Raw genomic sequence first — 24942 nt, 5'->3', positions numbered from 1 at the left:
GGGTTCCTGTAGTCATGTCCTAGTTCATGAACCACGGGCAACATATGAGTGGTCAGGTAAGTGATCCTGACAGTCGGGATACCAGTTACTTTGGAATAAGGCTGGGCATCTCGGACATATTCTGAGTTGTGGTCACCTTTGTGCTCATACGGCAAAGACTACCAAATCCACCGGTTAGTCCCTCAACCGTTAGGGGTAAAACCCAATGGGACTTGGGGCAAGTAAGGCTAGCAACCTGCTTCCCTGGTACATTAAATATGATGCTGGCAACAATCAGAGCAAAATGCCTCGGACCTTTGGAGGTGACGGAGTCCCACCTCTAACTGACAAACAAGGGACTCCTAAGATATGACTTGGCAAACAAATGGTAATGAGATGGGGAGCTATTAATATCAATGAGGGCTACTCTGGGAAGAAGGTAGAGCTGGCAGAGGCTGCAAGTAAGATGGGGCTGGACGTTTTAGCTGTTAGTGACATTCGGGTAAGGGGTGAGAAAGAAGAGGAAGTGGGAGAATACAAGGTCTACCTGTCATGAGTCAAAGCAGGAATAGCACAATGGGGTGTAGGGCTTTACATCAGGAAAGAAATGGAACCCAGCGTAGTTGCAATAAGGTATGTAATCGAACGGCTAATGTGGATAGATTTGACAGTGTCTAGCAAGAAAATTAGGATTGTGTCAGTATATTCGCATTGTGAAGGGACAGATCAATATAAGATGGATAGTTTTTATGGGGCACTCAGTGATGTAGTTGTTACAGTAAAGGACAAGGACAGTGTTCTGCTCATGGGTGATTTTAACGCCAGGATTGGAAATCGAACAGAAGGGTATGCAAAGGTTACGGGTGAATTTGGAGAGGATATGGAGGCAAACAGGAACGGGAAACAACTCTTGGATTTCTGTGCCAGTATGGGCTTAGTAATCACAAACTCCTTTTTTAAACATAAGAACATTCACCGGTATACTTGGGAAGGCAGGGGAACCAGATCTGTCATTGACTATATAATAACAGATCAGGAATTCAGGAAGGCTGTGAGGGACACAGGTGTATTCAGGGGATTCTTTGAGGACACTGATCATTATTTAATCTGCAGTGAAATTGGGATTGTGAGGCTGAAAGTGCAGGAGATAAGGTCCATATCTAGGAGGATAAGAGTGGAGAAACTTCAGGATAAGGAAATCAGGCACAAGTACATAACAGCGATCTCAGAAAGGTACCAGTTAGTTGAATGTAGTCAATTACAATCATTGGAAAATGAATGGACATGGTACAGGGACACAGTACTAGAAGTGGCTAAAGAATGTCTTGGAACAGTAGTGTGTAAAAGTAGGATGAAGCAAACAGCTTGGTGGAATGACACAGTCAAGGCAGCCTGTAAAAGGAAAAAGAAGGCGTATCAAAAATGGCTACATACTAGAACTCAGGTAGACAGAGAAAGTTATGTTGAAGAAAGAAACAAAGCCAAACAGATAATTGCAGCATCCAAGAAGAAATCTTGGGAAGACTTTGGAAACAGGTTGGAGACTATGGGTCAAGCTGCTGGAAAACCATTCTGGAGTGTAATTAGCAGTCTTCGAAAGGGAGGTAAGAAGCAAATGACAAGTATTGTGGACAGGTCAGGAAAACTGCTGATGACTCCTGTGGATGCCTTGGGCAGATGGAGGGAATATTTTGAAGAGTTGCTCAATGTAGGTGAAAATACGATCAGTAATGTTTCAGGTTCCGAGGTAGAATGGGATAGGAATGATGATGGAAATAGGATCACATTTGAGGAAGTGGAGAAAATGGTCAATAGATTGCAGTGCAATAAAGCAGCTGGGGTGGATGAAATTAAATCGGAACTCATCAAGTACAGTGGAATGTCAGGTCTTAAATGGCTACACAGGATAATTGAAATTGCCTGGGAGTCGGGACAGGTTCCATCAGACTGGACAAAAGCAGTAATCACACCAGTCTTTAAACATGGAAACGGAAAAGATTGTAACAACTACAGAGGTATCTCTGTAATCAGTGTTGTGGGTAAAATCTTCTCAGGTATTGTTGAAAGGAAAGTGCGAGTATTAGTTGAGGACCAATTGGATGAAAATCAGTGTGGGTTTAGGTCTCTTAGAGGTTGTCAGGACCAGATCTTTAGCTTACGGCAAATAATGGAGAAGTGTTATGAGTGGAACAGGGGATTGTATCTAAGCTTTATAGATTTAGAAAAGGCATATGACCAGGTTCCTAGGAGGAAGTTATTGTCTGTTCTACAAGATTATGGAATAGGAGACAAACTTTTGCAAGCAATTAAAGGTCTTTACATAGTCAGGCAGCAGTTAGAGTTGACGGTAAATTGCGTTCATGGTTCAGAGTAGTTTCAGGGGTAAGACAAGGTTGCAACCTGTCTCCACTGTTGTTCATATTATTTATGGATCATATGTTGAAAACAATAGACTGTCTGGGTGAGCTTAAGATATGTGAACACAAAATAAGCAGTCTTGCATATGCGAATGACTTAGTTGTGATGGCACATTCTATTGAAAGTTTGCAAAGTAATATTTCAGAGCTAGATCAGAAATGTAAGGACTATGGTATGAAGATTAGCATCTCCAAAACGAAAGTAATGTCAGTGGGAAAGAAATATAAATGGATTGAGTGCCAAATAGGAGGAACAAAGTTAGAACAGGTGGACAGTTTCAAGTACTTAGGATGCATATTCTCACAGGATGGCAACATGGTGAAAGAACTGGAAGCGAGGTGTAGCAAAGCTAATGCAGTGAGCACTCAGCTACGATCTACTCTCTTCTGCAAGAAGGAAGTCAGTACCAAGACTAAGTTATCTGTGCACCGTTCAATCATTCGACCAACTTTGTTGTATGGGAGCGAAAGCTGGGTGGACTCAGGTTACCTTATCAACAAGGTTGAGGTTACGGACATGAAAGTAGCTAGGATGATTGCAGGTACTAGTAGATGGGAACAATAGCAGGAGGGTGTCCACAATGAGGAAATCAAAGAAAAACTGGGAATGAACTCTATAGATGTAGCAGTCAGGGTGAACAGGCTTAGATGGTGGGGTCATGTTACACACATGGGAGAAGCAAGGTTACCCAAGAGACTCATGGGTTCAGCAGTAGAGGGTAGGAGGAATCGAGGCAGACCAAGGAGAAGGTACCTGGATTCGGTTAAGAATGATTTTGAAGTAATAGGTTTAACATCAGAAGAGGCACCAGTGTTAGCACTGAATAGGGGATCGTGGAGGAATTTTACAAGGGGGCTATGCTCCAGACTGAACGCTGAAAGGCATAATCAGTCTTAGATGATGATGATGATGATGATGATGATGATGTAATTAGTTTCCCTTACTCAGACCATGATGCAGTATATCTTAGTCTTAATAATGTAACTTCAGACTGCACCAAACCATAATCTAAAATTATAACTAGACCAGTGAGCGGAGAGAGGATGAATAGGTTTAGACATGCCCTCACCTATTTCAGTTGGGACACACGTTTTATTAGGCTCAACACTGTTCAGCTGATATTGTTTTCACCAAGTTTTTCTCCATATTTTTAAATATATTTGAAAATAACATCCAACTGAAAAAATGTACAGTGAATATTAGTAGTAATTACAAGAAAAGAAAAATGAAGGAATGGTATACTCCACAGTTAGGGAAACTGAAAAATACTGTTATGCTGTAGTCTAGTCTGTACAAAACCAGTAAATCAGAACTGTATAAAGATTTGTATGCTAAAGCTTAATACAAGTATGGGAAGGCAATAAATGAAGCGAAGAAACTGCATGACAGTAAACATTGAAAAATCTAACAATAAATGCAAAAAGGCGTGGAGTGTAATAAACTCCATTGTACACACTAAACACAAAGAGGAAATTGCCATTATCCCAGAAGAATTTAACAAATATTGCATTCAGTCCATTGAAGAAATCAGTACTTCAATAATCAAACCACCTGAAAATGTACTTAGTATTTTGGACAGCTGGTTTGAAAAGCTTCCTCCAAGCACCTTCACTTTCAAAGAAGTGAGCCCAAATAATATCCAAAAATAGTGAAAAATTTCAAACCTTCAGTTAGTGTTGATTACTATGATATGTCATGTAATTTGTTAAAAGATGTTATTGATTGTGTGATTTATCCTTTAACTTTTTGTGTTAACAAATGCCTCGTTGAAAGTAAGTTCCCTGATGTACTAAAAATTTGTAGAGTTGTGCCCACATATGAAAAAGGGGAAAAGAACTGTCTCGCTAGTTACAGACCTATATCCATAACCCCAGTTTTTCAAAAATTTTAGAAACAATTATGTATGAGCAAGTTAGTGTCTACTTGGTAAACTAAATATAATTAGTGATAAACAGTTTGGATTTAGGGAAAGGTAAATCCACAACAGATGCAATGGACTCCCTAGTAAAAATAGTCCTAGATGTATTTGAGGCTAGGGACTATGCCCAGGCTACATTTTGTGACCTGAGCAGAGGCTTTGACTGTGTAGAGCATGACACTGTGTCGAATAAGCTAGTTTACTATGGTTTTCATGACAACAGTATAAATGTGTTCAGATGTTTTCTAGAGAACTGTCAACAAGTTGTGTGCATTGGAAGGGAGAAATCAAATTTGGTTAATGTTAGGTACAGAGTGCCTCAAGGGTCAGTGTTTTTACCTTTACTGTTTATATTAATGATTAATGACCTGCCCTCACTTATAAATTCTCACACAATATTGTATGCTGATGACACAAATTTTCTACATAAAAGCTCTGATCTAGGCACACTGAAAACACTGACCGAATATACCCTTGCTAAGTCCTCATAATGGTTCAAAGTTAGTGGCTTCTTACTAAATGAGAGCTAAACCCAGACACTTTACTTTAGCCTCAAAGAGATTCCTAACTACTAAAAATTAGAAACGGTAAAATTTCTAGGTGTTACTATTGACAATAATTTGACATGGGAACCACACATTAAAAAATATTGGCTAGGCTTTCAAGAGTTATTTATCTAATTAGGAACTTAAATGACATGTTCCCAATGACTATGTGAGATCAGCATATTTTGCCTTCTTCCAAAGCATCATCTCTTACGGAATTCTACTGTGGGGTAGTATCTGTCATGTAAAAGATATTTTACTTTTACAGAAGAAAGTAATAAGAATAATAACGGATTGTGATAAAACATAACATTGTAAACCTGTGTTTATTAAATTGCAGTGTCTTACCATAGTAAACTTATTCATCTATGATGTTTTATTGTACGTTAGAGACGATGTCTCTAATTTTGTGTTGAAAAGTGATATTCATAGCCATAATACTAGATACAGAACATCTGTAGACATGCCATGTCATAGATTATGAAAATTGCAGAACTCCTACCTAGTTCTTGGACTAAGTGCTGACTTTAAAGAACTGCCTGTAAATATTTTTAAAGCTAAATTATACAAGCTACTAGTGAACAATCTGTTTTACACCATTGATGAATTTTTTTTGAAGATGAAAATACTGTATTCTAATGTGTACCTATTTTATGTAAACCAATTTACATCAATATAGTAGTTTATGTAGAAATATATGCTCTTGACTTTGTCTATTGCTGTAATCAGTCAAATGACAATAAATTTTTATTATTATTTCTTTCCTTTCTCGGACGTTTTGTCTGGTTAAAAATAGAAAGTAACACGGACCTTGATCAAGCGTGACTTCCTTTTAACTGTACGGTATATGTTACATTGCATTTAGGAACTTTCGGGTAATTGAATATGTATCAATGATTACAGATTTCTGTTGTTGTATATATACGTTTGGATGTAGCTGTATTGCGTTGATGCACCGGTGGATATTGTGTGGTATGACTCCTGTAGTTGATAGTATAATTGGTATAATGTCAACTTTATCCTGATGCCACATGTCCTTGACTTCCTCAGCCAGTTGGATGTATTTTTCAATTTTTTCTCCTGTTTTCTTCTGTATACTTGTTGTATTGGGTATGGATATTTCGATTAGTTGTGTTAATTTCTTCTTTTTATTGGTGAGTATGATGTCAGGTTTGTTATGTGGTGGTGTTTTATCTGGTATAATGGTTCTGGTCCAGTATAATTTGTATTCACCATTCTCCAGTACATTTTGTGGTGCATTCTTGTATGTGGGAACGTGTTGTTTTGTTAGTTTATGTTGTATGGCAAGTTGTTGATGTATTATTTTTGCTACATTGTCATGTCTTCTGGTGTATTCTGTATTTGCTAGTATTGTACATCGGCTTGTGATGTGATCTACTGTTTCTATTTGTTGTTTGCAAAGTCTGCATTTATCTGTTGTGGTATTGGGATCTTTAATAATATGCTTGCTGTAATATCTGGTGTTTATTGTTTGATCCTGTATTGCAATCATGAATCCTTCCGTCTCACTGTATATATTGCCTTTTCTTAGCCATGTGTTGGATGCGTCTTGATCGATGTGTGGCTGTGTTAGATTATATGGGTGCTTGCCATGTAGTGTTTTCTTTTTCCAATTTACTTTCTTCGTATCTGTTGATGTTATGTGATCTAAAGGGTTGTAGAAGTGGTTATGAAATTGCAGTGGTGTAGCCAATGTATTTATATGAGTGATTGCTTTGTGTATTTTGCTAGTTTCTGCTCGTTCTAGAAAGAATTTTCTTAAATTGTCTACCTGTCCATAATGTAGGTTTTTTATGTCGATGAATCCCCTTCCTCCTTCCTTTCTGCTTAATGTGAATCTTTCAGTTGCTGAATGTATGTGATGTATTCTATATTTGTGGCATTGTGATCGTGTAAGTGTATTGAGTGCTTCTAGGTCTGTGTCACTCCATTTCACTACTCCAAATGAGTAGGTCAATATTGGTATAGCATAAGTATTTATAGCTTCTGTCTTGTTTCTTGCTGTCAATTCTGTTTTCAGTATTTTTGTTAGTCTTTGTCTATATTTTTCTTTTAGTTCTTCTTTAATATTTGCATTATCTATTCCTATTTTTTGTCTGTATCCTAGATATTTATAGGCATCTGTTTTTTCCATTGCTTCTATGGAGTCACTGTAGTTATTCAATATGTAATCTTCTTGTTTAGTGTGTTTTCCCTTGACTATGCTATTTTTCTTACATTTGTCTGTTCCAAAAGCCATATTTATATCATTGCTGAATACTTCTGTTATCTTTAGTAATTGGCTGAGCTATTGATTTGTTGCTGCCAGTAGTTTTAGATCATCCATGTATAGCAAATGTGTGATTTTTTGTTGGTATGTTCCGGTAATATTATATCCATAATTTGTATTATTTAGCATGTTGGATAGTGGGTTCAGAGCAAGACAGAACCAGAAAGGACTTAATGAGTCGCCTTGGTATATTCCACGCTTAATCTGTATTGGCTGTGATGTGATATTATTTGAATTTGTTTGGATATTAAGTGTGGTTTTCCAATTTTTCTTTACTATGTTTAGGAACTGTATCAATTTAGGATCTACTTTGTATATTTCCAATATTTGTGGTAACCATGAGTGGGGTACACTATCAAAAGCTTTTTGGTAATCAATGTATGCGTAGTGTAGCGACCTTTGTTTGGTTTTAGCTTGATATGTCACCTCTGCATCTATTATCAGTTGCTCTTTATGTCCTCGTGCTCCTTTGCAGCAGCCTTTTTGTTCTTCATATATAATTTTGTTCTGTGTTGTATGTGTCATTAATTTCTGTGTAATGACTGATGTTAATATTTTGTAATGTGGGTTTCATTTCATCTTTCCCTCTCCTTCCCTCTTTCCTGATGAAGCAACCTTGGGTTGCGAAAGCTTTTTTTTTTAAATAATTGTCTCTATCAACATACCAACGCTTTCATTTGGTAAGTTATAGCATCTTTGTTTTTAGAAATACTTGCAATATTGTCAATACATGTTGCAGAGGTTGCTGTAATTCTTGTATACTGATCAAAATTGAGATTTAGCCCATTTGTGGCTGCCATGTTCTTTAAGTGTGAAGAAAATTTGTCATCAGTCCTTACATCTATGTTGAAGTCAGCATATATAACAACTTTCTTGTACAATTTTTCACTTTTTACTCTATGTAGCAATGTATCAAACTTATCTAAAAATACAGAGCTTATATGGTACCTAGGGGTGTGATATATGCTGATAATTAATACGTTATACTCTTTAAGTTCTATACAACTACTTTCAAATGTACATTCTTCATTCAGATGGCTAAAATACTGTCTGATATCATAGTCTACCAAGGAATGAACTAATATGCAAGAGCCTCCAAACCCATTGGTTCCACAAAAGTTGATAGCCAGTTTATAGCCTGTAAGTTTATTTGGGAGACTGATATTTTCAGATTTTAGCCAATTTTCATTAAGACATACTACTTTCACAGATTGTTTCACATTTTCTAGCAAAATTTCTATATCATAAAGCTTCCTGATCATTCCTTCAGACAGACCTCTGATGTTAAAGAGCATAATGAAATTACTACTGCATATATTATTAAGTAGACGGTCTTTAAAACCAATTTGACTATAAAGTAATGGATCATCCACATGAGTGTTGACTGCTTGTTCTGGATTCAGTGTATTGGGCCAAATTCAGAAAGAATTGGCCCCTTTCATCAGTTTCCCTGTGTGAGAGCATCTGGATGATGAGTAGGTACAGTTTTCTTGACGATAATTTTGATCTCTGCTGTATCTTCTGAGACTGGTTCTGGCACCGTCTCATGTCCTGGATGTGATGTTCCTGTTTGAGCTGGTGCTGTGGCTGTGACTAAGTGTGTGATTTTGAAATTGTTTTCCCATTTTTCCATTTACTTGGTTGAAACTGGTTGCATGGAAATTGGTTTTCTTGCAATGTAATCTTTTTGTATTAATTTCGCTAGCATTTTGCCAATGTATGACTTGCCAGCATTATTATAATGTAGTCCATGTTTCATAAACAAATCTCTTTCATCAGGAAGATAGAAAAATGTTACATTTTGATAGGACTTGCTTATTTTGTAGAACTGTCTATTTACTTTTCCAAGCTCCAGATTTACGATGTAATTGTCTTGCAGGTCATATCTGTGAGGCAAGCTAGTAACTATGATGTTCGGAACTTCCAGATCTAGTAATGTAGTTTTTAAACACTAGTTTCTCACATGAGCTGATTACTGTATATATTATAGTTTTCAGATAATCTGCATCTTCTGCTCCACACATGCTAACACCTTTCATTTTCTGATTACCTTACCTCTTAGCAGAAATTTTTTAACCATGACATCAATTTACTTTCATCATATTTCATAAAACCAGAATAAACACAGTATCTCATAGATTTTTACCAAATACTACTGCTGTTTTGTTGCCTTTTCTTCCATCCTCTTATGATTCCATTACTTATCACTAATGCAACATAATATATATATAGATAACATTGGAGAAACCTTTTCTAAAATAATCATATACTAAAGTATCCTGCTGTACAAAATACATCAAAGTCGAAGATAGAATGTTTCTGATTCACTTATAAACTACAGATAGGATAGGAGAAGAGTTTGACTGCCTCGGGAAACAAGAAAGATGAGACAGACAGTTGGGGTAAGTATTATTGCCACATAACTGAAACCAACACAGAATGCTGAACCCCTTACTTGCTTTTTGCACATGAAATTAGTCCCAAATATTACATCAATGCTGAGATTTTGAATCACCAAGAAATTGCACTCCAAAAGCTGTCCTACCAATTCCACAGTTGATAGTACCTCTCGCATCACAATCAAGTTGAACACTGACTACTGTAAATGATGTAGCAGACAGTTGCATCATTGCGTTCAACAGTTCTTTACATTCACTGTTCACATCTCCCCAATATTAAAATTACATGGCCAACTGACAGTTGGTAAAGGCTAAGGCTCACTAATAGTTTGCAGGAAAACATCAGCATACTGCTACAATAGTTTGCTGTTCAACATCTATGAGCAGTAAATACCTAACCACACACACTTCACAGCTCTTGCCGAATAATAAGGTATGTGTGACACTATTTCTCAAATAAATTGAACAGACACTGTCATTGTTGTTACTCTGACTGACTCAGACTTCCCATCTGAAAATCAGACATGGACTGACTGTCTTGGGACCAAAAATTGGGCCTTTATATATCATCACAGTAATAGGCACTGAAACTATACATTTTTTGATATTAAAGTTACAGAAATTACAGTCAAAAAATACCTCATTCAATTAACTGAATACATCAAAAAATTCTTCCTTTTTAACACTTCCTTCTGTCACAAAATTTAGGCAAAATTATTTGTTTAAATAATGAAATTAACAGATATAGTTATACAAACAATACTTTGGCAAACCTGGCAATTATTTTTGACTTAATTAAGGACTGGCTTTGCTAATATGTTTTCTAATGGAGCCAAATCAATACTTTAAGAATCCTAGTAGTTCTTCCTCCAAATGTTTATAATTAGTACAGAATTTAATTTGTTTATAATCCAGCAATAGAATTTAAGTGACAAAAAATTACTGAATTCACCCTATAGCAAAAGATACTAACTAGGAATAGTCAAAGTAAATTATGAAATTGATTACATACACAAAACTAAGCACAAAATTATATCTGGTGCTATATTTCTTAAGCATGAGGGCCAACCTTCCTCTCCATAGGTATGCCAATTATACTTGTGCATTTTAATGGTAATTAGGCAAAATTGAAAATAAAATGAATTTAAGGAGCCAGATGGCAAAATGAGAGGAAGTAAAAAGATCCCAGCTTGCTTTGTCACAAAAGTGTTGCATTTGTTATTGAACTCTGACTACCAACAGAAGCAATTTCAGATAATGGGACTACAGCTCTGCATGTGCCACTGAGGATCTTCAGTCTATAACCAAGTAAACTAACTTATGTAAGATATGTCAGACCAGTTATGTAATCTAGAATATCTCAAAATATATTTTTATGTCTTTCTGAGGTAGCGGGTTTTTCATGATTTGCACAATATATAAGGAGTTTATTTAACACATCAGATGAGTTAGCATCATTCGTGCAATTTTCCAATTCCCTTCTAGGCTGCTTTTCATTTCCCTTTGGACTCTTCAACGAAGATATTTCTCTCTCGTCTTTGCTGCTTGTATTTCCATCTCATGTAGTTTTTATGCTGCACTCTGTCCAATTTGAAAAAGGATCACCAGGTTTTAGTATGGTGTATGTGGTAAAAAGTTTGTCTCAGTGCTTTCAGTATACCGACGTAATTTTTTCAGTTTGCATAGTGTGTCATCAATTTTCACCCTCTTAATTACTTGAGGGCAACATTTATTTTAAATATTAATGAAAGTGTCAAGAAATATATCACAAGCATTGGTATTGTCACAGTTACTGAAACTTTACCCCTCAGAATAATTTGTCCTTTAGGTGTATAATGCAATATGCTTTCAACATTCTGACATAGTACACATAACATAGACTGTTTCCAGTAGCAATTGATGGATGGTACAACCCATTAGCTTTATTTAGCTGATGTAGTTGAGTATTTATCTGTTTCACAACACCAGCTTTTTCAGTTGTTCCTTCTTTCGTATGGTGTCAAAAATATGAGAGTTTTTTAAATGGAACACGTTCACTAACAAATACTGCCATTATCCACCCTTTGTGTAGTTACCTGCAGTAACTAGTAACTAATTGCTCATGCATAACCCTGTAATTTGTGATACAGTTTTACTGCTTTTCAGTTCATGTTGTGTTAGTACTAATAGATGTGAATGCTCATACACACAAATGTAACATATTTCTAAGATACTGGACATATCACAACCTTCTGGCAATAAACTCCATTAACATAAAACTCCCTTCACCATCATTATTTTTGTGTGATTTTCCTCATTTTCATTTGAGATTTTAATTGCACTGTTCATATGTTCATCTTTGAACAACTGCTCTCTGAAATTTTAATCTAACCAGGGTGCTGTTGTGAGGAATACTGGAAGAACTATTATCAACAGCAGCACAAAATTCCTTTGCATTCTTTCATTTCTGAATTTCTGTTGCAGGTTGTGCATTTACGACTACATGCTGGCCCAATTCCAGAAAATGATTTTGTAGTTAATATTGATGTCTTTAATCTCATTAAGAAGCTGCACAAGCTAATTCCAAATAGTATTGCACCAGTAATAAGTAGTTTGGAATTATGTCTTTGCAGTGAAAATAATGAGGAGAAGTTAAATGCTTTCCAGCTTTTGACACATTTGTACACTGAAGGAAATTGTGAGGGAAAGTACATTTTTCTGTGGAAAGCATTCTTGGAATGGTAAGAGATTCATTTTCTTGTTGCAGCCCATCTTATTAGAAATAGTTTGAGACTGTAATATAGTGGTAATACAGCTGTCTAAAAATAACAATATGACCATAAATGAAGTGTGCGTAATGGAATTGGACAATCAGAAATAAAAGATCTATGAAATAGATGGCACCATAGGTATCAAACAAAACTGGGGACATTTTATATGCACAATTAACTATGAGAAAGCTTTGTGCAAGAAAGGTGTGACACTTGCTGAATGTGTACTAAAAACTAATGAACAATGAAGTCCTCACTATATTTGCAAAAAATTCTATGCATTTTGTATTCTGGTTAGTTATGATGAATGTGACATGAATCCTCCAATTTCTGTCCAGATCAAACCAGCAGACAGATTAGTCTCAGGAGGCTGGGGCCTAAGAAAAAATAGTGAAGTCAGTTTAATCAAATGGAAATCGTTGTGGTCTTTGTCTCTTTGGTTTCAAAATTGTTTTTTTAACCTTGATCACCTTCCAAAGTGTTGAAACAATGATAAGCAAATGCTACCAAAGTCTTTTGAACCAAAGGGATGAAAATGACATGTGGCAAGGAGCATTCATGAAATCAGTGCACCTACTACTGTAATAGTAGTAGTAGTAGTAGTAGTAGTAGTAGTAGTAGCGGTGGTGATGTTGATGTGATTTGAGTGTTCAAATGTCCACCCTGTTTACCTTATTCAACCCCCACTGACTACTTCTAAGGAAGATCACTGGATCAGAAAATGCTTTTGATCCATGAAGTTATGGCAGCTGCCAGTTACTGTGAAATTAGCCAGGTGGTGTAGCTCCACTTGCTATATCAGCCCTAATATAAAAAAATATTTCTTCTTCTTTTTGCGTCTCCTTTCCATGTTAAATACATATACCATATACGAGGTGCGGCTAGGAAAAAACCGGACTGATACTGGAAAAAAACATTTATTTCCAATTATTTACAATTTTATGTTATCTCCTTCAATGTACTCTCCTCCTCGGTCTCTACACCGCTCCATACGAATTTTCCACTGTTCATAGCAATGCTGCAGATCATTTTCGGTAAGTCCATACATTACTTCCATCGCTTTTTCTTTTACTGCTTCAACAGTCTCAAATCTAGTTCCTTTCAAAGCTGACTTGACTTTAGGGAAAAGAAAAAAGTCACAGGGGGCCAAATCAGGTGAGTAGGGTGGATGATCTAAGATGGGAATGTTGTGTTTTGCCAAAAACGTCTTCACTGACAATGCACTGTGAGCTGGGGGCATTGTCTTGGTGAAGGATCCATGACTTTTTTCTCCACAAATCGTTCCGTTTTCTCCGTACTCGCTCACGTAGGGTAGCCAGGACGCTAATGTAGTAATGCTGATTCACTGTTTGTCCCTCTGGTACCCAATCAATGTTCACAATCCCTTTGATGTCAGAAAAAACAATCATCATTGCCTTGAATTTCGATTTTGACATTCGTGCCTTTTTTTGTCGTGGAGAACCAGGAGTTTTCCAATGCATCGATTGGCGTTTTGTTTCGGGATCGTAAGTAAAAAACCACGATTCATCGCAAGTAATAACATTTTGTAAGAAGGTGGGATCACTTTCAATGTTTTCCAGGATGTCAGAACAAATCATTCTTCGGCGTTCCTTCTGTTCAATTGTGAGACACTTTGGAACCATTTTTGAACACACTTTGTTCATGTTGAAACTTTCATGAAGAATCTGCCTAACACTTTCCTTGTCAACTCCTGTTAACTCGGACACTGCTCTGATTGTTAAACGGCGATCTTGTCGAACAAGTTTACCGATTTTTTTTCAATGTTTGCATCAGGTTTTGCTACAATGGTCTGCCAGTGCGAGTGTCATCACTGGTGTCTTCGCGGCCATCTTTAAATCGTTTAAACCACTCAAACACTTGTGTTCGTGATAAACAATCATCACCGTACACTTGTTGTAACATTACAAACGTTTCACTTGCAGATTTTCCTAGTTTGAAACAAAATTTGATGTTAACACGCTGTTCTTTCTGTACACTCAACATTTTCCGACACACAGACAAAACGTCAACTACTTAAAACAGACGCCACAGGCAGACTGAGTGCAGGAGGCAGATGAAACTCGAGCAGTAGGCGGAGTGAGAGTCACGTGACAGGCCACGCGACTTTCAGCCTTATTGCATTTGTTATATTGTTTCACCAATACTAGTCCGGTTTTTTTTCTAGCCACACCTCGTATACATGAAATCTCAAAGTTCTTTTCAAAGTCACATTTTTTCTAAGTCTTATTACTGAGTGTATAATTTACATGCAGCTGATAAGTTTCAGTAACAGTTCCTGAAAAGAAATGTTCAAAATTTGTGATTTGTCTAAACCACATGCACTTGAAAATTTCAGCCCACTCATAATTATTTGTTTTAGGATGACATAGCTTAATTGAAAACTCTCGCTTCCTTCTTTATAAGGAACATTTTATCTTCTCTGAAAATGGTGTAATTAAAAAAAATATTCTTATTCAAAATTATTGTCATTAGAATTCTAAAGTATCTAAATCTTGAAATGTAATCTTTCCAGGAACCCAGTGTTTGTCTGTAGCCCCAATATTTCTGTATGAAAAGTGTATGCTGTTATTAGAATAATACATCAGTTAATGAAGTATTCCAGATGTAAAATTGCAATTCCTGGAAATTTCTTGGTGGACTTAGCTGAAACCCAGTAATAAAAGTTGAAGTGGCAAAATACACTCCAAAAAATTAAACCTAATATTTATGCCATTTTGAAGGCAGATGTTTATTCTAAACAAAGCACCTTTTTCCAGACATTTTTATTTAAAACAATGAAATAGAACTTACTTTACAACATATACTGCCGGCTGCAGTGGCCGAGCGGTTCTAGGCGCTTCAGTCTGGAACCGCGCTGCTGTTACGGTCACAGGTTCAAATCCTGCCTCGGGCATGGATGTGTGTGATGTCCTTAGGTTAGTTAGGTTTAAGTAGTTCTAAGTCTAGGAGACTGATGACCTCAGGTGTTAAGTCCCATAGTGCTTAGAGCCATTTGAACCATTCGAACAACATACACTGATGCGAGAATGGTGTCTTTCACAATGGAGCTGTTGTACAAAATATTCTCAGACTGCTTGCTTTGTCAATTCACATAGCATGTCTGGTGTTGGTGCAGAGCACAGATGCCTTTTCACAACAGCAGACCAAGCCAATGTAGATTGTGCTGCGTATTTTGAGGGTCAGTAAAATTGTAAGGTCTGTGGACTGCTACTTGTTGTACACTCTCTCCACTGTCCATAACTTTTTCATTTATGTTAAACAGCTATTGTTTGTCATACTGGTAGTTCAGTATTTGTATGTTAGTACTGCAGTATTCTTCAACAACTACACCTTCAATGACAGAAGACTGTTGACAATATTCTACTTTTTGTCATCCATCTTTACAATGGAGACTGCTATTTGCCATATGACCAACAGGAATTTGAATCTACATAATAAAATAATTCGTAGGAGAAGTGGATACTAAGGCATGTTGTCTTCTGAACTCGTAGAGGATTCTGTTTTCATGTTCCTATAGATGGCACATTGTTGAAGAGCTTTGCCTCAGTATGTGTAACTGAGCACTAGTCTATGAAGTTGTCTATATCAAAATTATTTTTGTTTATTGTGAGTACACAGAGCACAATTCAGCTGACATATTTGCCTTAGCTCCCATAATTACCCTGTGTCTATTCATGCATTGTGCTTTTGGATCACATTGTGAAAACCTTGAGGAGGATAATGTTGGCACTGTTACTGAATTAAATTGAAGAATATGAAATTCATTTAGAATTTAAACAAAACAATTTTTATAAATTAGTGTACGTGCTTTAGTGTCTTGCACTAAAACTTCACTACACTGATGTTAACTATTTATGCTTACAGAGTCTAAATTTTACATTACAAAATTATCTGGAAAATTGTTACCTTGCCAGCTAGTATATTTTGAAGAAGGAAAAAAGTTGCTACTATGAATGAATGAATGAATAATGAATGAATGAATGAATGAATAATGCAGCATTTACAAGAGGTAACAGGGGGAGGTAGTAATGTACAATAAATCACAACTGTGGTACTTCTAAGCCTATAGCAATAAATTTTGTGATACAAAATCAAACAAAGCAAAACCAGGATGTAATAATGACAGTATTATGAAAATAATAGATTGCTACACATCATTTCTGGTGTTAGTCTGGACTTCGAAATGACTCATCTGCAATATGGATCAGCATGGAGTTGACCTTTTAGAGGTGCAGTGGTTAAATCTGTTTTAGTATGAAATAACTTGTGACTAGGTCAATCAGGAAGTGTTAATATGCATGCATTTGTTTTATAAATTAGTGACAGTGTTCATCTTGCACATTGAAGTGTAAAAAACTCAACTATGGCATCAGCTAAACATAAACATGTGATGCTGCTTGTAGCAGGGAAACTCAAACGCTTAGAAAATGAAATTTTAGACAGTGGTTTGTGACTGTGCTTCAATCTACATCTGCATCTACATCCATAATTTGCAAGCAACCTCAAGGTGTGTGGCGGAGGGTACCTTGAGTATATCTATCGGTTCTCCCTTCTATTCCAGTCTCGTATTGTGCATGGAAAGAAAGATTGTCGGTATGCTTCCATGTGGGCTCTAATCTGTTTGATTTTATCCTCATGGTCTCTTTTTGAGATATATGTAGGAGGGAGCACTATACTGCTTGACTCCTTGGTGAAGGTATGTTCTCAAAACTTCAACAAAAGCCCGTACCAAGTTACTGAGCATCTCTCTTGCAGAGCCTTCCACTAGAGTTTATCAATCATCTCTGTATTGCTTTTGTGATTACTAAATGATCCTGTAATGAAGCGCATTGCTCTCCATCCTCTCTATCTCCTCTATCAACCCTGTTTGGTACGGATCCAACACCGATGAGTAGTATTCAAGCAGTGGGCGAACAAGTGTAATGTAACCTACTTCCTTTGTTTTCGGATGGCATTTCCTTAGGATTCTTCCAATGAATCTGTCTGGCATCTGCTTTACCAATGATCAACTTTATATGACATTTCATTTTAAATCACTCCTAATGCCTACTCCAAGATAATTCATGGAATTAACTGCTTCCAGTTGCTGACCTGCTATATTGTACCTAAATGATAAACGATCTTTCTATGTATTCACAGCACATTACACTTGTCTACATTGAGATTCAATTGCCATTCCCTGCACCATGCGTCAATTCGCTGCAGATCCTCCTGCATTTCAGTACATTTTTCAATTGTTACAACCTCTCAGTATACTACAGTATCATCTGCAAATAGCCTCAGTAAGCTTCCGATGTTATCCACAAGGTCATTTATATATATTGTGAATAGCAACGGTCCTATAACACTCCCCTGCGGCACACCTGAAATCACTCTTACTTCGGAAGACTTCTCTCCATTGAGAATGATATGCTGCGTTCTGTTATCTAGGAACTCTTCAATCCAATCACACAATTGGTCTGATAGTCCATGTGCTCTTACTTTGTTCATTAAAGACTGTGGGGAACTGTAGCAAACACCTTGCGGAAGTCAAACATTGGCATCTACCTGGGAACCCATGTCTATGGCCCCCTGAGTCTCGCGGATGAATAGCGCGAGTTGGGTTTCACGTGATCGTCTTTCTCAAAACCCATGCTGATTCCTACAGAGTAGATTTCTATTCTCCAGAAAAGTCATTATACTAGAACATAATGCATTTTCCAAAATTCTACAACTGATTGACATTAGAGATATAGATCTATAAGTTCTGCACATCTGTTTGACGACCTGTGTTCTTTTCCAATCTCTTGGAATGCTATGCTCTTCTAGAGACCTACAGTACACCGGTGCAAGAAGGGGGGTCAAGTTCCTTCGTGTACTCTGTGTAAAATCGAACTGGTATCCCATCAGGTCCAGCGGCCTTTCCTCTTTTTGAGCAATTTTCATTGTTTTTCTATCCCTCTGTCATCTACTTCGATATCTACCATTTCGTCATCTGTGTGACAATGTAGAGAAGGAACTACAGTGCAGTCTTCCTCTGTGACACAGCTATGGAAAAAGACATTTAGTATGTCGGCCTTTAGTCTGCCATCTTCTGTTTCAGTGCCATTTTGGTCATAGAGTGTCTGGACATTTTGTTTTGATCCACTTACAGCTTTGACATCGGACCAAAATTTCTTAGGATTTTCTGCCAAGTCAGTACATAGAACTTTAATTTTGAATTTGTTGAATGCCTCTTGCATTCCCCTCCTCACACTACATTTTGCTTTGTGTAATTTTTGTTTGTCTGCAAGGCTTTGGCTATGTTTATGTTTGTTGTGAAGTTCCCTTTGCTTCCATAGCAGTTTCCTAACTTGGTTGTTGTACCATGGTGGCTCTTTTCCATCTCTTATGATCTTGCTTGGGACATACTCACCTAATGCATATTATACGATGGTTTTGAACTTTGTACGCTGATCCTCAACACAAACTGTACTTGAGATAAAACTTTTGTGTTGAACTGTCAAGTACTCTGAAATCTGCTTTTTGTCACTTTTGCTAAACAGAAAAATCTTCCTACCTTTTTTAATATTTCAATTTACGGCTGAAATCACCAATGCTGTAACCACTTTATGATCACTGATCCCCCTTCTCTGCGTTAACTGTTTCAAATAGTTCAGTCCATTTGTCACCAGAAGGACTAATATGTTATTGCCAGGAGTCAGTTCTCTGTTTAACTGCTCAAGGTAGCTTTCAGATAATGCACTTTAAAAAAATTCACTGGATTCTTTGTCCCTGCCACCTGTTATAAACGTTTCAGTCTCCCAGTCTATATCTGATAAATTACAATCTCCACCCAAAACTATTACATGGTCGGGAAATCTCCTTGAAATGTTTTTCAAATTTTCCTTCAGGTGTTCTGCCACAACAGCTGCTGAGCCAGGGGGTGTATAGAGACATCCAATTACCATGTTTGAGCCTGCTTTAACTGTGACCTTCACCCAAATTATTTCACATTTCGGATCACCATCAATTTCCTTCGATACTATTGCACCTTTTATCGCTATAAATGTGCCTCCCGCTTCACTGTCCAGCCTCTCTCTGCAGTACACATTCCAATCTGAGTTTAGAATTTCATTACTGTTTACGCTTCACTGTCCAGCCTCTCTCTGCAGTACACATTCCAATCTGAGTTTAGAATTTCATTACTGTTTACACCTGGTTTCAACCAATTTTCCGTCCCTAGCACTATGTGGGCATTGTGACTGTTTATTAATGAGTGCAGTTCTGGGACCTTTCTATAGAGGCTCCTACAGTTTACTATTGCCACATTAATATTGTCATTCCCTGTTGTGTTTTGCTTACTGCTACCTTGTCACGTCTCAGGAGGCATCTTGTCAGGCCTAGGGAGGGAATTCTCTAACCTAAAAAACCCACATGTGCACTCCACACATACTCCACTACCCTTGTAGCCCCTTCCTGCACGTAGTGCACACCTTACCTATTCAGGGGGACCCTATGTTTCTCCACCCGATAGTAGGAGGTCAAGGAATTTGCACCCCAGATCTCCGCAGAATCATCTGAGTATCTGGTTTAAGCCTTCCACTCAGTTCCAAACCATAGGACCATGATCAGTTCTGGGAACGACACTACAAATAGTTAGTTCAGATTCCACCCAGTGAGCGAGGCATTCCACCTTCACCAACTCCAACTGCCTGTATGATCTGAGGATGACCTCTGAATCCAGACGGCAGGAGTCATTGGTGCCGACATGAGCAACAATTTGCAGTCAGGTGCACACAGTGCTCTCTATCACTACCGGCAGGGCCTCCTCCACATCTCGGATGAGACCCCCCTGGCTAGCAGACAGTGAACACTGGCCTTCTTCCCAAACCTTTGCACTATTTCCTTAAGGGGCTCCATCACCTGCCTAACATTGGAGCTCCCAATCACTAATAAACCCATGTGCCTGCTCGGACTTTGCTGAAGGAGCAGCCACATGTCCACCCACAGGCAGCAGAGTGGGTGATGCCACATGGCAAGCCTCCACACTGACCCTCTGCCTCGTGCGATGTGAATGCCGTTGAACCCACCACTCCCCTTGGGGAGAGAGTGGCCCAACCGCGCGCAGTACCTGCGAAGATGTCTCGAGAGCAGGGACCGTGGGTGAAGCACGTAACACCTGGCGTGTACCATGCGATGCAACAGACTCCTCACTGCTGCTACACTGCGAGGCAGCAGCCTAAAGCCAACTGACTGCAGCCATCAGCACGTTCAGCTGTTCATGAACAGTGGCCAGCTCCTCCTGCGTCCGTACACATCAGTCACACATCCTATCCGTCCTGAGAAATCAACAATTTACTGTAGAGAGTTAAGCAATCAACTTTTAACTACACTGCTAATTCACTAAAGGTGGCTGATAGCTGACTAAACTGTGGTTACTAGACACTTCTTGTTGGAAACAATGAAAATAAGCACTAACTGTCTCTGGACTGTATTCAAAACAAACCCGAAATCTATGGAACACTATTATTGGTACTCGAAAATTAAAACTTCCTGAAAGCAAAAACGCACAGAAAAAGAAGTGACAAGTAAGAAAAACACAGTTAATACTTAAATTTACGTAGCTTGCTGCACAGGAGATGTGAAGTAGACGGCACTTACGACGACAGAAGAACTTTCGCAGCACAAAACTACTCTGTAACAGGTATGAAACTTGGCAAATGTAGCTCACTGTAATAACACTAATGGCATCACAAGGTACTATTGTTTGTGATCAGAAATGCAGAAAAACTAAGGGTGTTCAAAAACATTAATATGGTGTCACTATCTGTATGTTACCATAATCAAAAGTCATCTTGGATGGAATCCAGCCTCTTTAAGGAATGATTTTATGACCAATTCATCTCTGCCAAAACAAAACAAAACAAAACAAAAACTACATGAAGGTGCCATAGTGATACATAACAATGCAACATCTCATCCATCTGACCATGAACTTGATGAATGTGAAATAGAAGCTTAATTTCTTCTTGCCAGTCTAACATATCTAATCCAATCCATTGATCAGATGGTTGAGTGCTTGAAGAGATGATGTTGAAAATAGATTGGATGAATTAGAAAGAGGACACAAGAAGGAAATAGTTTGTTTAAAGCTATGAAATCAATAAATATAAAAGATGTTATTTATGCGATTGTGGAATCTTGGGAACAAATGCCAACATCAGTGCTTGAAAAGTCTTGGCACAAACTGTGGCCAAAAAGGAATGAAAATAAAAATAGAACATGAGAAAAAAATGAGTGAAGTGAATCAAAATGAAACAGCTCGTGCAGTAAATGATGAGTCAGAATGTAGATGCTCCACTGATTTTGAAGGATTTGCAAACTTCACAACCAGATGTTGAACCCAGTGATGTGAGTGAATGGATCAGTACAGCTGACACTGACTGCACAGTGAAAGAATAATTAACTGATGACCAAATTATTCCCACAGTAACTCGAACAACTGATGAGAATGAGAAATATGATAATGACAATGAAGACAATGAACCTATGGGTCAAGTATTACATACTGTTGCTTCAAATGCACTTGATATAGCACCTCAGCATATCAAACCTACCTCTGTGTCTAGTCTAATAGACATTTTTTGAATAGGAAATAGCACAATGTCATGGAAAAATTAAGATTGTTAATCTGCTAACCGAAAGAACATCACAGGCCTTTTTTGTCATGTTTAAGAGCAGAATATATTTTACTCTTTGGTTTCTCTATTTTAAACATATAAACAAGTGCATATCAGTTGTGTGTCAATGCAGCACTGTAATACAGTATGTGCAGGTGTTAAACTTTCACTCACGATAACAATATCTTATGTATGATGGATGTACTTTACAGTATAGGAACTACTATACATTACACTTCTGTATAAGATTTCTTAAAATATTAACATTTCATTTTCATTTTGTTACTGTTTTTATGTGAAACAATACTTCAGGCAGTATTTTCAGCTGAAAATTAAAGTCGTACTACACTGAACTGTGATGATACTGGACAATAAAAGTGTTTTTCTGATAATTCAACTGTCTTTGTGTTGTAACGATACTCCTTATCCCACAGGGGATGGATTAGTGAGGTTCCTCTATGTACAAAATACTGGACATCAAATTTTTGTCACACATAGAAGCTGTTAGATAGGCAACCTGCAACTAGTACTGGGTGACCATTTTAGCTGTTTAGTAATCTAAATTACTACCCAAAAAACACTCTCTCATTAAACACTGTAGTGGGAAGAGGTAGAAGTCACCGTATTAAGACATGTCTGAGCTTTCTGAATGCTTTATTGTTTCCAACTACAGTGCCGCGTTCCCCTCAGTCTGTGTCACTGTGTCCTGCAATGCTGAGGACGCCACCTTAGTGGTGCACCAAGCGCTCTGTTAATGTGTCTGCCTTGCACGGCTGCGGTGATATGACAATGTCAGGGCTGTGCCGGCAGCCGACTCAGCAGCCTTCATCCTGCACTGCCTCAGCACCGCCCGCTGACAACTGCAATATGGCCCACACCATGCGTCCTCGCTGGCAGGGCTTGGGTCACGGTAACAACAAGCGCCCATAACCTGCAGCTGAATCTGCGGCTCTCACCCTGGACATCTACGGTACATGTTGGGAGCCAAGATGACTGCCCACAGTAGCGAGCCATTGAGTGGCCCACCACTGGCTGGCTATGGAACCTGCTTCGGCCTCAGAAGGGCGAACCAGCGACCCGCAATGGACTGGAACCCTGGCGCCCCATCTGCTGCTGTGTGTAGCCTGTGATGTGACACGTCCCGCTGTCCAGGAGAGCTGCCACACTTGAATGCTTTGTTAGTGAACCGGCACCAGTTTATATGGGGCTGTGTCCCTCTGTTTTGCTAAACGCACCACTCTGCATCACATACTCATAACACTTAGGTTGACCCGTGGGCCCCTGCTGCATGCACTTTTCCTAGTGGTTCTACACCCCTGTGACCTTTATTTTACTTCGAAACTGCTGGTGAGTGTAACTCACTGTAAACAGGCCCACACCTGGATGTAACTTGCATGCTCAAAAGTATTGCACCAAAACTGACATTTTTTTTCTCAAACAGTAGTGCTGCCACATTATTCCCCTCTTCGGAAAGACCCAGTCCCCTGGTCGACATTTCACTAACTCTTAACTTGTTTGGGTCAGTAGCTATGACATATTTCCTTACTTTTAGCAAACTTAAATGTGGTCTAGTACCCCTTAAAACACATGAAATGAAACAAAATGTAAAAATTCATTACTGGACGACCACTGCTTGATCAACCCCTTACCTACTCGTCTCACGCCCTCGGTATCCAATCCACTGGAACTTGGACTACCCTTGGTTCCCTCTTGGAATTGGCTCTCTGCCTGAATCAGAATGAAAACAACACACAACAAAATTAAGGCTGTGAAGACATTTGGCACAGAGGTGCTCAAAATGATTGTTATTTGCTGTTGCTTTTCCCTATACTGAGCGACATGCTGCATAAGCTGTTAGGTTGATATGTACCCCTCTTGCTGTAAAATGAACTGGTTTATGGATCCCAACAGACCTGGATCCAGGGTTTGATTTCACAAGGTCAGATTCTGCCTTGGCAAAAACCCTATAGTGGCTTCTGGCCGATAGAGCTGTGGCTGTGTAACATTCAATTGTGTGACTCCTGAAATTGACACTGGTAGGTGGAAGGGTGGTCCTGTTATGTTACACGCAGTTCTTCCATTGATTAAAATTCCGCTCCCCTCATGCTCTATAAGTTGCGCTTCAGCAAATACTCCCTACTCAAAACAACTTGCTACTACTATTAATTTTTTGTAAGTGCAGAAGATTCAATGCATCCTGACCCGCTGCAAGCTCAATATTGGCTCCATGATGCCACTTCGACAGGCTATTTCTTCCCTCCTGGCTAGAAATAACTGCACCGTGCATGTGTCCTTGGCTGGACATACCATTACCTTCCCTCTATTGCAGCTCTGTAATTCCTCCCTTGTCATCTTGGCATACTGGCTGTTAATTGCTGAGATCAGCAATGCTTCCTCAGTTTTTACTTCTACAAACTTGCTCAACACTGCCCACTTCAGTGATCTGAGGACAGGGATCACCGTCACCCTTCCTCCCTCTTCAAAAAGACTGCTGTCCCCAGCAGCTTATACTCAAAAATACATATACAAAAATACAATGCCTAATTAAACTACACAAACCCAAGGATACATAACACAAAAAAATCTACAAATACTCTACTACTTTCTGGATCGTGAAGCATACAGTCCTTCTTGCTGTACTCTATCTTCATGGTTTTCTCTGTGATTAGCACCTCTATTCACTCTCTCTTTATTCCTCTTTCCTTCCTGTGATACACCTAGAATCACATCCAGGCAGCCCTTAAATGGCTGTAACCGCCCAATGTGTACTATCGTTGTCAGTTGACAGCTGAAGCTTAGCATTAACGGGGGATGTGGTTTCAACAACTTGGTATGGCCCTTGATACCTCATGAGGAACTTCTTAGTTTTCCCTTTCTGCATATAGGGGCTGGACAGCGTTACCCATTGCCCCACTCTATACTGTGGTAAACTTCCTTTCCGCTTCACTTCATCTTCCTGCCTTTCCAAAGCCTTCATACCC

At 38.4% G+C, this 24942-nt stretch overlaps 1 protein-coding gene across 1 annotated transcript in view; it reads left to right on the top strand.

Moving 5' to 3' along the window:
* LOC124795649 overlaps positions 1-24942 on the top strand; it is a 286381-nt gene that overhangs the window by 93493 nt on the left and 167946 nt on the right. Inside the window, exon 7 of the mRNA XM_047259722.1 lies at positions 12013-12269. Within this exon, the coding sequence (XP_047115678.1) occupies positions 12013-12269 (257 nt within the window). The remainder of the gene's footprint in view (positions 1-12012; positions 12270-24942) is intronic.

Source organism: Schistocerca piceifrons, chromosome 4 (genome assembly GCF_021461385.2).
Source record: "Schistocerca piceifrons isolate TAMUIC-IGC-003096 chromosome 4, iqSchPice1.1, whole genome shotgun sequence".
Lineage (NCBI taxonomy): Eukaryota > Metazoa > Arthropoda > Insecta > Orthoptera > Acrididae > Schistocerca > Schistocerca piceifrons.
Note: the sequence above shows the minus strand (reverse complement) of the source record. Positions and strands in the feature narration are given on the sequence as shown.